Here is an 18,575-nt window from a genome sequence, read left to right as displayed (position 1 = left end):
AAGTGCATGCTATACTGGACACTCGTCTGCGTCACGGAGTGCGATCTTACCTGATTGATTGGAAAGGTTACGGCCCCGAAGATAGAACTTGGGAACCGGCCTCAAATGTGCATGCACCCTGGCTTTTGCGTGCCTTCTTTTGGAAAGATTGCGTGCCCGCAGGGGTAGTCGCACTTTGCGGAGGGGTACTGTCATGCCCCGCGTTCCTGCACACGGACGACTAGGCTCATCTGTTTCCATGTGGAAGTTGCCTTGGCGACTATTTCCAAGCCGCGGGACACGCCGCACTACATTTCCCAGCATTTCCCCTTTTTGCGGTCACATGACACGCCGACAACGCGTCTCACGTCCTGGGAAAGAAACTCGTATTTAACTCAGATTGTCCATGCAACGGGTGCTCCTAAAACTAAGCAGTTAGTTGAAGTGCCTGATTCTCGTTATCCTGTTTTCTAAATCTCCTGGACCTGGCTCTTGCTTTAAGGACTATTCCATACGTCTCCTCCCTTACCATTTCTGGCGCTAAAACCCTCGACTGTTTTCCCTTTGGTAATCGAACCCCTGGCTTTGTATACGGATTGCTCTCTCCTGCTCCTGTTTGTTGTGACGCTTTCGGATTTGCTTCCTCATCACTGAACTTCCAATTAAGCTTTGTTTATCTCTGGCTGCTATCTCCACGGACTTCCTAATTCCCCTTCAATATTCTACGCATTCTGGATTGTTTAATGGTACTTTTCATTTTGTCACAAGACACATCACTCTACGCATCAACGTGACTATATGGACGCTTTCCTGATTCTACTGGTCACTACCTGGATTGCTTATCATCACTTCAGGGACGCTTTGCTGAATTGAACAAGGGATTTCTTTTTGGACATTAGCGGCGCCCTCGTGCCGTTTGGGTTAGGTGAACCTCTGCACTAACTTCGACCAACTGGGACCTTCTTCCTGCATCACCTGGTTTCCGTGGTGTGTTTGGACTCACATAAGGTTGTGGGATATCTTTCTGGCTAAGCAGGTAAGAGAGGGTAATTGTGGGTGGCTGGTCGCTGCATTTTGGGTAACCTTAGTTATCCTATTGAATCATTGTTTTGTTTGCTCCCTTAGCTCTGTTGTCGCTGCTCCTGCCTTTTCGCTCAAGCCCCTGGCCTGTTAGTTATTATTAAATTCCTACAGGCTATGCTCTTGGGGGGGAAGTCTTGTTTAGCATCACGCGCAAGGTGTCCCGGAAGAATCTGGTTCGCTGCACGTTCAAGCTACCCCAGAGCGGAAGGGCTTCCCGAGAGTGGATGCTGACTGTATCCTTTACACGACTGTATCCTTTTATAAAGTTTGTCTAACTGTGACAAAAAGTTACCACAAGTGATAACAAGTTACTAAAAGTAGTAACACAGCAGCAAGATTAAGGGAAACAATGTTTCCCAGTACTAACAGCCTGAAGGACATGTCAGTTTCCCATAACAGATGAGCAAAAGACAGTGTAGTGAAGCTTAAGGCTTCACTGCACTGTAAAAAGTACAGGTCAGGATAAAAAATAAAAGCAAAACGTTTGGGGGTCCATAAAAATGGAAGGAAAGGTGCAGTAAAGAGAAATCTTTCCTAACAAGTCCCACTGAATCCAGTCTTCTTGGCTCCTTGGAGGTCTCCTGAAATTGCATGCTCTGCACATGGCTTTGAAGGCAAGGGTGCCCAGCTGGCCAGTCTCTGGAACCATAACTCTGGTACTGCAATTGGCCAAAACTAAATCCCACATCTGAAAACATCTGCACCAACGACCCCTGGGCCTCCCTCAACCAGACCAAGCACATATGCATCCCCAATGGATTCTGGAACCCCTGAAGTGGTCTTTGGGAGAACTGGAGTAAACGGGTTGTTGGTGGAGTAGAGGGGGGGGGTGGGGGACTTAAATTAACATACCAGTTTCATTCCCGCTTCCTCCACAGGGTTACATTGGCATAAAATCATGTAATCTCGGTCTTTAATAAGATATATGGTGATCTAGTCAGGGATCCTCTGCCGGGCTTACCCTTTTGTTGTGGGATTTAAAAAGCCACTTTTCTAAACCTTTACAACACTTAATCACAACCATTGGCATTGCAAAATCCAGTAGTAACCCTACCTGAACAGTAGATCTTGTGGAACTTGTGGAATCTCAGAGTTGGTTTTACCAGGAGTTTGGGAATTAATTCTAGGTTTGCTTATAAGTGTTTGATCTCTGATTTGCTAAAACTTACACCAGTTAACTGGTTGTTAAATAAAGTATTTACTCGCTCTAATCTCTCTTTACTGCACAGAGGTATTGAAAGTCTTGCTTATGCTATACTCCCTATTGCTTAACTAATCAGAACCTTCGATTTTGGATGTTTATATATGTTTGATAGTAGTTGTGTGACAATACTTACCTAAAGGTTTAATTGCTTAGTGCGTTTTTGAAACACTTAATAAATAATTGTATATTTTTGTGCTAAGCAGTCCCACAGGAATTATTTGTGTGCTTCATTGTGTCCCTCGTGACTCTCACACCCTTCCTGAGTCTAAGCCTTGCCCCTCAGCTACCTACATTGATTGGGATTGGCAGGACTTGTGTTTATCCTGTTCATAATAGGTTGGCCTCCCAAAATCCACCCCAGGGATGATTTTGGAAATCCATCTTAACACCAGCTCACACCAGGCTGCCTCAGCAAGTCTCCTTACAAGTAACTTAACCAAAGAGCACAGATTAAGAAATATATTTCTATTTGCAATTTTGCGTCCATTTACATACATGGAACTCCCAGCTATTTCCTAGGACTGGAACTCTGCACTGACTTTTGGAGGTAACTAAAACCTTATTCCACTGCTCAATTCACCCCTTTGCAGGCACTCATCAGCTCATACGATTACCAGTGTAGCAGGGCTCCGTCTCCTGTGCAAGATGCCTGTATTGTTTAACTGTAGCACGCATTGCCTTACAGTGAAGTGATGCAGGGATACAAAGTATCCTTGTTTCTTTTTCAGTAGATACATTTATTTTTGATGTGTAGAGTATGGGCTAGTGGCTGCAGATGGTTTACCATTTTTTCCATTGTAGGCATGTGCACAATAATATTTACTGCATAATGCCATTTTAAGTACCATATACAGTCCTTTCCCAGTCCATGTTACAGCTGTGCAGGTGAGGTAAGAGACTGCACAGGGCTGGACAGCCCTCGCCAGTATGAACAGTGCAGATCTTTATTATTGGTGTGCAGGGGCAACCCTCAGCCCGAATTTGGGATGAAAGGAGGAGTCCTGCAGGTGTTCCCTAGATAGTTTTCTGGAGCCAAGCCCCAGAAGAAAAGAATTGTGTTTAAGGCCCGGAAGACTTCCAGTGAGGACAGCCAGCATTGCCAAAGCCAAGTCCAGGTGAAGCCCTGCCTCTCTTGCGACCATCTAAGACGACCAAGGTTGGTGCTTTGACCCTTGAGATGGTGAAACTAACCCGTCCAGACTCCTGCACAAGAAGCAAGCCATCAGAAATGTTCAGGATCATCCACTGGACTGTCCATCTTTGCACAAGCCCTTTTCAGTCCATCAGCTAGTGTCTCAAGTTGGTGTTTGGGAATCCGTAGGTCATCGACTTTGTAAAGATCACTCTTTGTGCTGCAGGTGCTCTCCTGCATAAAGACAGGCCTTCCAGGAGCTGGGTCTTCTTCACTGCCACATGTCCCACCTGCCTACTCCCAATTGCACTGAACTGTACTGCTGCAGGTCTCTGCCTTGCCCTGTGGGTGGGGAATTCTCCTTGCATTGTGGGACCGGCTGTCCTCAAGCGCCCAGGCCGCCCTGTTGGAAGAACCTCAGAATCATCCCATGGAACTGCAGTCTAGCCACAATCCATTACAAAACAGACTTCAGCCATTGCATCCACAGCCATTAGGTCTGCAACAACTGAAAACATTGTAGAAGTGGTCCCAGCGATTCAGGGTACTGTAGGGGTGGTCACTCAGAAGATCTGGGATGTGTGCCTGGATACCAGTTTTCTCACCTCCCCCATATTGATTGTATGGATGTAAATGCCACTCCAAAACTCTCCATTGCCTGATTGTTATTGGTGGAATTCTGGCCAAGGATTCTCCCCCCCCCACGCCCTCTCCACCCCGGGTAGCTCCTAGTGTGGTGAGATTGGGAGAGTACACCTATGTCCTCTTTACTTACCTATAAACTCCTAAAATGAGTTAGCTATGCCAAAGCTTGTTCTTGGGGAACATTTAAAATGCCCTACTCAGGTACTTACTTGGAACACAATCTTGAGGCACTAGGTCTACTTACCTAGTAGGGCAGGACTGGTAAATCTATAGAAGCCTTCTAAGGCAGAGTATATGGTTTAGGAGTCCATTGTATTATCTTTTCACTTTACTGCTCAGTTTCACCGGTTTCAATTAATTGAAACGGCTTGAACTTTGTAATGAGATCATCAAGTGTAAATATGTAGGTGTTCTAGTGTGTTTAAGTGATAGCTACTTTACCTGCTTACCGTTTAAAAGGACCTGATAAATTAGTATATATGTACAGTCCTTGTTTGCTGAACTGGAGTTTTGTGTATTGTTAACTGTACTATTGCACCTCCCCAGATCTCCTGAAGTCTGCCTTGCTTGCCTTAAGAGAGTTTGGCTAGATCCAAGTGTCCATTACACTGTTCAATTAGGTTAGCATCTCAACCCTCCCACAGAACTGCTTCTGAAATTCCATTTTAACAGCACCACTTCTAAATCATTGAATGAATGTCTAGACTGAATTGAATGTGTGTATTGCTTACCACATTACATGTGTACACTTAATTTGAATGAAGCTATGCTACTTGTTTTCGATTTGTTTAACGAATATATAAGTATACCATCTTTTCATTTCTCCCTAAATGCATCATGACTAGACAGTAGATCCATAGAGGCTTCTGAAGAAGAGGAATCTCCTCGAAACGCGTCAAGCCATTTGAAGTGGAATTTTCACCGATTTTTGATTATGTTGACAGTATAATGTTGTTTTATAATTTCTCCTGCCTTCACTACATTTTTATGTATGAATAAATAGGTGTTCTTTGAACACCTAAAAAACAAACAAAACGATTGTTCTTCTGTTTGAAGTTATAAACATTGTAGAACCAATCTCTAAAGTGTGTTCTAAAACGAATATTGTAAACTATATCCTAAAGAATCTACGCCCTTGTCGCGTAGCCTTAGAGTCTGCAGGTGGACGGGAGGACTCCAATTTTGGGTCCTCTTCCTTTGTTTCGGTTTACAATAGGGTTTTTGTGCCAAAACCCTCTTTTCCTCCTCTGCACCTCGTAAGAGTATTAATACCGCTTTTTGTGGTTTTCAAAATAATATTTTCAAACATTCGCCTTTACTTAGGTGTGCACTCACTCCTCCACTACCACTTCTGAAACATTGCCATGGTCACATGGATTCTCCAAATTGCACACAGGCCCTTCTTTCGAAATTTGCCAACAACAAACCCAACCTCCACACAATACCAGTGGTGGGAGTAGGTGTTACCAATTCTGTTACTATAATGTTTTTTTCCTCAAGCAGTAACGGAATTACTGACTCTTAAACCACACTGCTAAAACTGCAGGAATTTGCACAAGCATACGTAGTGCCTGTGGTAATTCCTCCAAATCCCACCTCTGAATGGGAATTAACAGTGCTGCTACCACACTTAGCAGTACTTCCACCAGACCTAGTTAACGGCAAATGTGTTTGGCGTTAATTCATCAAGAACTACCACCAAACCTGTAATTAGGCACACCAACTAAGGGGCAATTAAATAACCCACCCAACAGAATGCTTTATCTCTTAACCAACTTACATATCACAGTCCTGGCCAATCCATCCTAACACTGCTGGCACACAGACTCCCCTCTGTACACAAATGCCTCTATGCTCTCGACACAAAAACACATAGAAATAAACCTGCACAGCAATCTTGCATTGTCCCGCTCTCCCCAATAACCTAATTCTGACCCCCCCCCACCCCTTGGATCCACAGAGAAACCATGCAATGTCAGCAATGTGTGGTATAAATCCCACTAATTTAACATAACTGCATATGCTCAGAGGGGAAGTTAGAATGGGAAATGTAAAGGGGCGGGGGGGGGGGGAAGACTACTGGATTTAGCAAAAAGGTGATTTATCCTAACTCAGCCCTTCTGTCTTCTCTTTCCAGCTGGTTGGTGTTAGGACAGGTTTTCTGAAGTCAACTAAGGGCTTAGTAAAATCATAAAACTGAGACAGTACAAAACTCCACTAGTGTACGGCTGTACCACCCGAGTATTTGGTAGCGTAGACAGAGCAGCCAGGCTCATCTAACGAGGGAGAGAGGGCTGTAGGAATGTACAAAGAACCTGTAACATACATGTGGTTCCAAAGAAAAACTAACACCCAGAAGTATTAAACAAAATAAATGTCTATTATAAATACAAAATACGCCAAAGTATCATAAACACATTATCAAAAAAGCAACACAATGCTTTAAAGTACACCGACCAAAGCATAGACCCTGTTCAGAAAACTAACAGTATTTCTAGGATAGTGAGACCTTATCAAACACAGTTATTATAGGACAAACATATTCATGGGGAGTGAAACGATAAATTACTCTTAGATTACTAGACAGCAAGTCAAGGGTAGTAGACCTCGTCAGTCATGCAGTGACACTCAGTTAAGGAATCACTTTGTAAACTTTTCTGAATAGTACAACACAAATTCATGGAACACTATAAACATACAACTACATTCAGGATAACACTCAGTTAAACAGGTGAGTAAAACCTATGGTGTAATAAACAATTACAGTGGCTTTTCAGATCAGTGGAACACAGATTGATCTAAGCAATAACACTCACTTATTTTAGGATGGCACAAGGCAGACCAAGGTTAGTAAAACCCACAATACGCTTATTAAGAATTTCACACAGCTATTCAAGGTAAGTAAAACCCAAGGTAGATTTATTCTAGACAGGCTATACAGCAGGTCAGGGGACACAAGACCCAGTTGGTCTGGAATACTTATACATTTATCCTAAAAGATATAATAATGTGAAGCTAACAGCATTACTCTTGGGAAGAGGCACAACCAATTCGCAGGCGAGTAAAATAACCTTATATATACACATTTCAGAATGGCAAAACACATTCAAGGCAAGTAAGATTTTGTAGCTGCTCACTCCGAGTGATAGTTACCAACCAACTCTTTCACAAGTAAGAACATTTTTAAACACTTGTTATTTTTTCTAGGCAAAAGGCCCAAACCTTGGAAGTCTTTCCCTATTCCTGGAGCTCATTCTCATGGAACACTCATGTGTTCTCAGGGGCGGGAGGTTAGGAGGGTCACTAGATCTCTAGTATTCAAGAGACCGGTCAGGTCAGGATAGGATAGGCACATAGCAAAAGTCAGAGTTCCTGGGGAAGACTGTTCAAACAAGTAAGTATAAGAGTGGTTGAAATGGTCCAGGGACCTCTGAGAAAGCACCCTAGGAGGATTCCAGCAGTGGGCCTGGGGCAACTGGATGAGAGGACCCCCCCAATTACAGAGAACATCCCAAAAGCTATACAGAAATCACACAGGCTTACGGTAAATAAAAACCCCAGCCAACACAGTACCCCAGCACAGAAGACATTTGCAGCAGGACGACTTCAGGATCTGCCACCAAAAACCTGGTCAATTAATTCCTTGCCATGAAGGCTGAAGACCGGACACTGGAAGGGATTTTGCAGCAGGGAAAATCCCCTTAGAAAAAAGGTAGGTATAACCTAAGACAGACTTATTCTAGACAGGCTAACATTGAGTCAGGGGAAGCAAGACCCAATTGGGGTACTCATACAATTATCCTAACAGGAATACTAAAGTGAAGCCAACAGCATTACTTTTGGGAACGAGGCACAAGCTGTTAGTAAGTGAAATAACCATATATATGGTGAGTAAATTAACCATATATATGCTTTTCAGAATGGAAACACATTCAAGGTAAGTAAGAACCTTAGTAATTGTCACTCAGAGTGAGCAGTTACAAACTCTTTCACAAGTATTTTTAAACACTGGTTATACTTTTCAAGACATAATCCTTTACTTATCCAGTCCTTCCCTAGTCTATTGCATGAGTTCACTCAGAGGCAGACCTAGTGGTCTAGGAGGCATCTGTAGGCAGGGTAAAATAGGGTTCTGTTGCAATCAAAAGTCAGAGTTCCTGTGGAAGACTGTTCAAACAAGTAAGTAGTTCACTTTAAAAGTTAGTTAGGGTCCAGGGACTTCTGAGAAGACACCCTAGGAGTATTCCTGCAGTGGGCCTGGATGAATTGAATTAGAGGACTCCCAATCACAAGAAACACACCAAAGCTACACAAGAATCACCATGGCTCAAGGTAAGTAGATACCCCAGCCAACACAGTACCTTAGCATGGAAGAAGAGTTGCCACCAAAAACCTGGCCGATTAATTCCTTGTCATGAAGACAGGACACTGGAAGGACTTTTGCAGCACGGATCAACAGGGAAGGCTCCAGGTAAGAGTTTCTTTGCGGCTCGATGTGGTTCTGTGGTTTTGGCGCCCTTTTCAGGTGCCAGAAGACTGAATATCGCTGATAGGATTTGCATGGCTAATCTGGTCCAGCACTCTGGCGAGGGGACTTCAAGGGCTGGAATCACGTCTCTGGAGATGCAGCAGGATGCCACCAAAGTTTCAGCTCGATTCGGAAGAGCATGCACCGCACACTGGCTAGTGGTCTCAGGGTATTGGGGTATTGCAGCCCCGCAAGGTCGCAACACGACGTGGGATTGCTCAAAATGCAGGTCTTTTTGAGTCTAGTGGATCTCACCAGGCTCTGGGTCGGGTTGTCGTTTTCGGAGTCCCCAGGTAGCTTGGAAGGGAGGGTAACAGCAGGCTCTCTGGTCGCTGGAAATCATCTCAGCCACGTTTTCTTCATCTTCCACTTCGATTTGGTTCCAGTGGTCGACTACCTCTTCAGCTTCCAGGATCAGACCTTTATGCAGAAACCCAGCCAATCAAACAGATGTGCAACATTCAAACCTGGGGGGTTGGCAGTTCTTTCCGGATAGCCAGCCTCCCAGTTTGAACTGGATACATGCTGGCAGGTTGGAAGACAAAGGGCTGCAGAGTTTTGGACTCCTGCCTCACTTCCTGCCTTCACAGACACTCTGGGGCCTGGGCGTACCCGACTGAGGTCTCTCGCCGAAGATAAAAATCATACAAAGGAATTTCCCACCCTAGAGGTCAGGTTAAAGTCCAAGAAGGGACAAGAGGCATGAAAATGGCAAAAAGGAAGACGGGGACAATTTTGTTAAAATGGGTACCCATAGGTGACTTTGCCGCAGCTGTGAAAACAGCCCGCGGTAAAGGTGTACCAAATTTGTAAAAAGGTTACCTGCCACCAGGCATTTAAGGTAAGCTTGTCCCTGTTACAGTGCTAGTGAGAAAGGGGATGCATTGTATCTCCCCAGCACTCGACATAAGGTGGGGTGTGTGCTGGTTTTCACCTAACAAAATGTAAGTGATAGAAATATGCTTTCTACCCTCGGGAACTGTAGTTCTCACAAAGTTAGCCAGAGAAAGTAGTCAAAGAGGATACAATTAAAAGGACACTATGGAGAGTCTTAAAAATGACATCCATAAAAAAGACAGAGTAAAAGGATCTGTGTGCGGAAAAAGGTTCCCACTCACTGAGATATAGGGAAAAAGAAACTACCAGTATAGCAAAAAGCTCTGGGGTTCTCTCAAGCGAGGTAGATTTAGCTCTAAAGTTAAAATCTTACCTAACAAACACATAATCTTCGACTGTTGGTGAAAGAGGCCTTGGAACGTAAAAAAGGAGTGCACAATGCAGAGAAATACATGCTCCCTCCTATGAAAAATCGAAAGGGTTCATTTGATAATCGAGCTTGGTGTTCTTATGCTTCTGGCTAAGCTGATTAAGCTGATAGCAACCCAAAAAAAGTAGTCTTCTACTTAAGGAGATGAAAATCACATCATCATGGGTGGACGTGTTGCAAGATGACAAGACACACTCTGCAAACATGGGTCCATCGTCTGAAAATTCAAATGCAATTGTGGAACATGAGTGCAAGCTAATACTGGACCTTAACTATTTTTCTGATCGATCATTGGCCAAAGGCTGCTTGTCCTTTCGGGAGCCTTTTGGCTGACAGTCCCTAAACATACTTTTCCCTTCATACCACACCATAAAAACAAGGTTGCCAGACAAAATGAAAAAGGGGTACTAAGAGGCACTGCAGCTCTTCCTCACTTTAAGGTTGTGTGCTACAGTAAAATACAGAAAAAGTGCGTGAGGGACCAGCCCCACTCCACTTTTAACCTTACAGGCTCACCAATACCCCCAAAGAAATCAGCTGAGCTGGTAAGTGAAGCTAAAAAAAAAGCTTTACTTCTCTCAAAAGTCAGGCTGGGTTCCAAGTCATAGATCGATATGTTGGAGGGCCCACTGAAATCTATGGTGGGAAAATGCAAAAATAAAATCTCCCCTGAAAGTGGAATACAAAGAGAAGGAAGCAAAAGAGGATTAACGAGAGCAAGAAGAGCCAGAGTTGGGAGTCACTAGGACAAAAAAGTAGAGAAAAATAAAATCAATGACGAGAAGAATGGGAGAATGGCAGACTACTACAGGAACAGTGGGTAACGGGTGCATGCAGTGATAGGAAGATTACTGAGAGATCACCATCGACATGGATTTGTCTTCCCAATTCCACATACCAACTTTAAGAAAGGTTTTTAGCTCCAGTGGCCGGATGGGCTGCTTGTCGGCACGGCCATAGCTCTCAGCAATGCTCTCCACCTCCACCTTTGGGCACTTAAATAGCTCATAAGTGCCATCACTGTTTTGCACAAAGCTGCGTGTGATTTCTAAAGGCATCTAGAGAAACAAAAAAGAAAGCATAAAGATCATAAGTGGAAGAGATGTACAAATGTTTGCATGGCTTGGTGCGGTCAGGGTAGGGTTCAAGAACACAGATCGATGCAGTCACATTAACCACAAATATTACTGCAGAACAGCAACTGCCATACTACTTGCCACCTCTCACAGTATAGAACAGCTACTTACTGTAAACCAACAAACTTTCAGCTAGTTTAATTGATAATCAGAGATTACTTATCTTTCCAGCAATGTATTCAGTAAACTAAAGGCATACAGGTGCCATGATAAGGAGCCTTAACCAGCCAGCTATCAAATTACAGATCCTATGAGACATGCATACCAGCTAAAGCATGCATCTCAATTACATTATTCCAATAATGATCCATACACATGCAATGATAGTTAGGGAACCCAGATGTTCTTCAACTGTTCTGGCACCATATACAGAGTTCCCATTCCTTTCACTATCTCTGCTGTGAGAAACCTGAGGGTGTGCTCACTCCTAAAGCACCTGGATCCTCTTCTCAGGTGGCCAGGGAAAGGCCATCGCACCTGGATCCCGATCTGGGGGTTGGAGAAGCAAGGGAGGATCACCTCGGTGGAGGGCCCTCGGAGTTTGTGAGTGGGGTGCCCTTAGGCGAGACATGGTAGCCCATTTGCCTAATAGTGACCAACCTGAACCTTCCCCAACCTTTGTGGGGTATTGTAGCACCTCTCCCCTCATTTCCCTACATTGACCATCTGAAAGTACTGGGACAAGGAAGAAGAGACTAGGGGGCTGATTCATGGAATTATTTGCGCCGGAAAACAGGGATTTGTGCGCCATTCTGCCAGCAAACTCCCATTTGTTAAACGGGGATTTGCGGGCAGAATGGCGCACAAATCCCTGATTTTTGGCGCAAATAATTCCATGAATCAGCCCCTAGGAGTGATGAACACTACACCTTTTCACCACTTTTGGTACTGAGATGAGGAAGATGCCTGTAAAGTATGGTGAGGGTCAGGCATGTCCTCGTAAACAGGGTCAAGCAAGTCAATTAGACATCCTTACCTGCAGCCTGTCAAGGGGCTGTAGGTGTATAAAGGGAGACCAGTGACGAGACAAAGTGAACAGCAGCAGGAAGGCCTGGGCAGGAGAAACCAGGGGACTCTTTCCATGTGGAGGCAGCCGCGGTGGGACCTGAAGTGTGAACTGGACGCTGGCAGAAATTCCCGAGGTGTAGGAGCCTTTGTGGCAGAGTCGGAGCAGCTGGGAGCTGCTAATAAGCATCAGAGAATGAGAGAACGCTGTCCACGTCCATCCAGAGGTATCAGAGTTACGGGCACCCACAGAAGGGAAAGCGACATGCGAGCTGGGCTCACTGAGGTCGAGGAGCCAACCTGGGAAGTCGGGAGGCCCTGCCGGAGGAAGATGCCACAGACTGGTGAGGGCTGGGAAAAAGACCCCCGGAAACCGGGGCACTCCGGGCGGGCTGCTTACTACGAATGGAATGGTATGATTTAGCACTTCAAAGCTAAACAAACACTTACTATGTACTGAACGGAAGTTTTCCAAATAGCGCTAACCTAAATATATTGAATATCGAACTGAATGAAAGTTAAAAACGGCATTAAAACAATATATATTGAATATTAAATTAAGTGTACGTTTTAAACCACGTTACACCACGCATATTGAACACTGAGCTGAATGAAAACTTACAACAGTGATAAATCAAGCAAGTTGAATAACGAATTGGCTGAAAATACTAAAGTTACACCTACATTGAATATGAATGAACTTTATAAGCGAAACCAGGAATCAATATATGTGAAGGAGTGCAACCAAATATGGGCATGAACAGAATCAGTGGGACAAGGCCAACGACTGACAAAAGGAGTGTGACAAAGCCAAGAGGCCAACAAATAGAATCCAAGGAAGCGTGCCTTTTCACATAGGGGCGAATGCAGAGAAACCTTTGTGGGTTTAAGAACCAAGAGGCCCTGGTTGCGCGCCCTGTGATGGGTGGACCGTTTGGTCTGATAACTGCACCTATACCAGTGAGTGCTACAGTATAAAAGGTAAAGCACCTTCAAAACCTACCAAGAAGGGACACTACGAGTGAGCTGGTGACATAAAACCAGAAGAAGGGACAAGTCGGCCCAGAGTTAAGTTGAACTTTTACATGAGTGAATCATTCATTGTTTGCAACGTTAAAGTCTTGGGGAAGGGAACCCTGAGACTTGATGAACTCTAACTACCGTCTTGAGGACAGGGCACCAGGAACTCTTGTTTGAACGGTATTACTTTGAACTTGGGGAAAGGAAGTTGAAGATAAACTGGGAGCTGGAAGAAGCTCAGAACTTTGTGTGGATCACCATTTCTTTGATTACCGACATCCCTACACACAGTTTAGATTTAGTTGCGAGGGCAAGCATAGGTTTTGGACACAGACAGGCTTTTAGGTTGGACCCTGACTCAGACTTTGCATTGTTTTTTCCAGGTAAGGAAATCCCACCTTAGTATAGGGCAAGTTAGGCCTTCTACCATCCTGACATTTCAAATAAATATTATTTATCTTAAACTTAAATCGGTTGTCTGCGTCTTACTTCATGATGCCTTCACACTGCATTAATCCTCGTTGTTGTTTCCCATGTTTTATTGTGTACCTCCTGTTGCACGGGCCATCCCAGAACCATGTATTAGATACTGTATGTTACAGACTGCAAGCAATTTTAGCCCCCTCTCCCCTACATGCCTCACCTTGTTCCTTTCCCATGGAACCCCTCCTTCCATTTGGAGGGATACAAAGACACTGCATGCACATACACCAATAAATAAGTCACTAAACAGAACTACACCAGGACAACACCTGTGTGAATCTAAGATCAAAAAGATGGTGTGCATCCAAGGCCCCCACAAAATCTTTCCACCAGCTTTAAGAGCATCTGGCATGTAAAACACACTAGCTTTAATTAAGTGCACATGACGTCGAAGCAGCAATACCCAAAGCCCCTACCACAATAACAGATATTACATAAGCCTACAAGTGTAGGAATTTAGCATATTGTTTGAATGTACACATTTACTATAGAAGTGCACAGCTCCCACTATTTGAAATCACAGTGGAAAGTCTACATAGAAGAGGATTATGCTAGTCGTGGCGAATCACTGTTCTGCCAGTCCTCTAGAAATTGTGCAAGTATTCACCTTTTAGAACATGATAATGCCAAATACAGTGATACTTCCACTAAACAAGCCTATTACACCAGCACAATAATCAGTTAGGAGGAATGTATAAGGCGAGTTTGTAAAATACAGTAAAACTATACTTCAGTATTTCATCGTGTTCTCATAAGAATACACATGCTTTACGAGAAGTTGAGCAGAGACTCATTTATAACATGGATCTAACAACGGTTCTGTCTATAATGGGGTATGTAATCCCTTCTCTTCTGCAACCTCTGCAACACCCTCTTTCCATTCTACCCTCTGGTCCGAAACACTCTGCCAGACACAACTTGGATGTTCTCATCTCCTCGGACATCCCCACTCTCTAACTCTCTTGCCCCTCCTCTCTCTTGGACTAACCACTTTCTGCTTTCCTCTCACCTGAAACTGTCCCTCAGGCAAAGCCCGCCCCAGCACTGCCATCTACCTTCTTGGTTATTCGGCCATGAAGTGGATGCCTTTGCCTCTACTTTCTCTGTTCGTCCTACTCCTGCGGCTGACTCGCACAGCCTTCTCTAACCCACATCTTTCCATCTCCAATGCTCTGGACATCCTTGCCCCCGTCATGGGAATCCGTCTGAAGCCTACCTCCAAGTGCAACTCTTTGTAGGACTCCGACCTCGCTGCCCTGAAATGCAAGTGCAGGATGGCTGAGGGGAAGTGGAGGGCTTTGGACGCACCCTCTGACAAAGTGGCCTATTGCCTGCTCTAAAGGCAATACAGACTCTCTGTCCTGTCCAAGAAGAGTCCACATCTGCGGCCTCTAACACTGCCAAACTCTTTGATCTAGCCAATCCTTCTGAAGTCTTTACCACTCTCGTTCTCTTCCAGGCCTCCTGTATGGCTCTGGCTTCTCACTTCACCACTAAAACCCAGGACACCCTGTCCTCGCTCTCCTCCTCCACTCCCTCTATCTCTATCTCTATCTCTCTCTCTCTCTCTCTCTCTCTCTCTCTCTCTCTCTCTCTCTCTCTCTCTCTCTCTCCCCCCCCCTACCCCCCTCTCCCTCTCTCTCCCCCCCCCCACCCCCTCTGGCCACTTCTCCCTCTCCTCCTCCCTTCTCCTCTTTCACTCCGACAACAACAGACTATATTTCAAGACCAGTTCGATCTATGAAAGTGTCGCCCAAACAGGTACTTCCTGCTCCTCCAGAACCATCAAGGACCACATCAAGGACCACATTGGCACCCTCGCTCCAGCCTTGGATGATTTCTGCAATCACTCTTTCGCCACTGGATCCTTTCCCTCTCTCAAGCACTCCCTTGTGCACCCCCTGCTTAAGGGGGTGCACACCATGCTGACCATACCTGTCCGGCAAACTATCAGATCTCCATCACTCCTTTCCTGGGCAAACTCCTAAAAAAGCTTCCCATCTCCCAGCTTACTCTCCACACTGAATCAGTTAGTTGTCTCCATCAGTCTGGCTTCAGAGCAGCCAGAGGCACAGTAACTGCTCTCCTGAACACCCGTGAAGATCTGCTCTCTAATCTAGATTCCAGCCTTCCTTCTGTTCTCATCCTCCTGGACCTTTCCACTGGTTTTGACACAGTCAATCATGCCATCCTGATCAATCGACTCAGTGAGAACCTGGGCATCACGGATCAGGCCCTGGCGTGGTTGACCTTCCTCCTGAACAGACCCTCCTCAGGTCCAACTTGGGTCCTTTCTCTCCACCACCTCCCTCTCCACATGTAGTGTTCCCCAGGGCTCTATCCTCTCACCCTGGCTTTTCAACGTCCACTTGGCCCACCTGATCTCTAACTTTCAGTGTTATGCGGATGACACTCCGCTCCATTTCAGGCTCCCGCCAGCCTGTTCTCCTCTCTCACTCATTCCCAATGGTCTATCCTTGATTCAGGTTTGGCGCACCTCCAAGGATCTCTGCCTTAATGCCAGTGAGACTGAGAACCTTCTCAATGAGATCCCTGCTCCTGATTTCCCTTGCTCACTCTGGCTGTCTTCCTTGGGCCGTCTTCCTGTGAGGCAAAAAATCTTGGTGTCATCTTTGATTCCACTCTTGCCTGCTCTCCTTACATCACAGACTTTGCCAAGAAGTCCCACTACCAGCTGCACCTCCTCAGAAGTAGTCTTCCTTTTCTTACTTTCCCCCAGAAGTTAACTGTCTCCAAAGCCCTGGTTCTCTCTAGGCTGGACTACTGCAACAGTCTCTTTTTCAATCTGCCTGCCTCTACTCTCTGTCCTCTGCAAATAATCCAGAACAGGACTGCAAGACTTATCCTTGGCCTCAAGCCCAGGGACTGTATCTCTCCATCACTGAAATCGCTCCACTGGCTCCCGGTGGCTGCCAGGATTAAGTTCAAGACCCTCTACATCGTCCACAAGGCTTTCTGGAGCCGAGGCCCGCACTGCATCCGACTCCCTCTTCCAAAATACCTTCCTTCCTAAACCCTTTGCTCAGCTTGCTCCAACTCAGAGGGTCAGACGCTTCCCCAAGCAGAGATTTCCTCTGCAGGTGCCTCCCTCTGTAATGGCCTCCCTGCCTCTCTCAAACCAGTGATAACTTGCCAGGTGCAAAACACACTCCGTAACAGATACTTACGGGCAGAGCAGGGAATGCTAAGAAGATGCATTACAAGCAGGCAAAGTGGCAAGAAAGTGGAGAGGCAGGCCATCAGAAAGGGGGCTGAAGGAGGAATGTTGGTTTCTGGCCACCTCAAGGAAGCACAAAAAATGTGCACAGCAAACAAAACCGGCAATGCTTACAACTAGATCGCGGGAGGGAAAGGCAAAGCAGACTTTTTCATAGTGCCATTCCAAATCAGCATAAAGCGCAAACAGTGTTTTTCACTAGCCAAATCACATAGCACAGGTCTGCATGTATAGACTGCAACTCCAAGGATCTGCAAGAGAGGAGTCTTCAAATGATCTAAAAGCAAATACACAAATCAAGGATAAACCAGTAAACCCCCACCTCCCTCAAAGTATATGATGTAAAAGATAGTATAAAATTTGAAGGAATCTACCAGCTACATCATAGAAATAGAAAGTGTATGGCTGCTAGCCACCGAAGAGAGCTGATGTGAATCCATGGAACTAGAGAATGACAGAGGATGAATTCATCAGGTCGGATTGCACACGTAAGCACAGAAATGCTGAAGGTTGTTCATTATTAAGATGTATTACTACAATCTGGCTTGGTGAACAGATTTTAGAAGGCGTCCCTATTTATAGTGATCAGAGGAACTCAGAGGTTACCCAAAACCCAATCAAGGTAGGCATGGTGAGCAGTCAAGCTATTCTCATGAGAGTGGGTGGGGAAAGGGGTCCACAATGAGTCCACACAGTGAAGCACACAATAATACAATTTAGAAAGGCAAGTACAACAATACTATATTTACTCTTGGCCCAAAACACACACTAGGAAATTAAACAAGCAAGTGATATTACATAACATTCACTTATATAGTTACCTTAGGTTCTAAGAAAAGCATTCAATGACTTATTCAACAAAAAGGAAGGTAAATAATGATGAGAGTAGAATGGCACCAAGTCACAAGAAATATACTCTAACTTTAAAAGGTCCAACTCCTATTAAGAGTGGGGCCTTGTGTCCAAGAGTTCCAAAGCTTCTTATCAGAAAAAGGGGGACTGATGTAGGACTAATTCTTGTGCTGGTGAAATGCTCCAGAAGATATTCAACAAAGTTACTTGTAAGTCAAATAATATTTCCATCTTTCAGGAATAGCTTTTAGACACAATGATCAAAAAGCGATGAATGGAATAACCAAAGTTAATTAATTGTAAGGTTTATTTTAAGGAGAACAGGGGGAGACAAATGCGTTGTGATTACCCGGCCCCCCCCCGCCCGACTCAGATTTTCCCATATGATTAGATGGGTTGGCGGGGGGGGCAATAGGTTTTCCCACAGTTGGTTCAAGTGAGAGGTATCCAGAAGCTGCAGTTTCAGCCACTAACACTGCATATAGGAGACAGCAGTCGTCCTTCCTGTCACGGTTGAAGAAGACCTTCCAGAGCAGGATCCCTTGAAGCTAGGAGGCTGAAATTCGTCAGAAAGGTGGCATACACCACAAGCTGCCAACTCCCAATTTTCAAGCAAGGAACGCAGAATGCTGACGGTCAAGCGAGGTAGTCCACTGGAGAGCCAGTCAGTACACTGGGTGGTCCAAGGACACTTCCGAAGGCTCAGGACGGCCAGATCCTCGAGATCTGGTTGGTCCCACCAGTCGAAAGGTTGAAAAAACGCACAGGGTCTCACCTGCTGCAGGAAGGAATGGTGGGACTCTTCGGGAGTCGTTCACGGATCTTCAGTCTGCTGCTCTTCTACATAGGATACTTGCCTGCAATGCTGCTCTGAATAAATGGCTACAGTAGAAGTCCCTTATCCAAGATTCTGCCTTGAAGCAAGTCCAAGACCACCAATGGCAAGGATCTGCATCACTCAAACAGCCAGCAGTGGTCCAACCAGGGGCCACTGTGGGCTTCA

The 18,575-nt window shown here is 45.1% G+C and overlaps 1 protein-coding gene across 3 annotated transcripts in view; it reads right to left on the bottom strand.

The window, feature by feature from the left end:
• Window positions 1-18,575, bottom strand: part of C10H2orf42 (chromosome 10 C2orf42 homolog) — a 324,716-nt gene that overhangs the window by 14,567 nt on the left and 291,574 nt on the right. For all 3 annotated transcript variants that reach the window (XM_069618917.1, XM_069618918.1, XM_069618916.1), the window contains one exon: window positions 10,737-10,896. In XM_069618917.1, the coding sequence (XP_069475018.1) occupies window positions 10,737-10,896 (160 nt within the window). The remainder of the gene's footprint in view (window positions 1-10,736; window positions 10,897-18,575) is intronic.

This window comes from Ambystoma mexicanum, chromosome 10, assembly GCF_040938575.1.
Source record: "Ambystoma mexicanum isolate Mex_15411 chromosome 10, UKY_AmexF1_1, whole genome shotgun sequence".
NCBI lineage: Eukaryota > Metazoa > Chordata > Amphibia > Caudata > Ambystomatidae > Ambystoma > Ambystoma mexicanum.
This window is presented reverse-complemented; position numbering and strand designations above follow the sequence as displayed.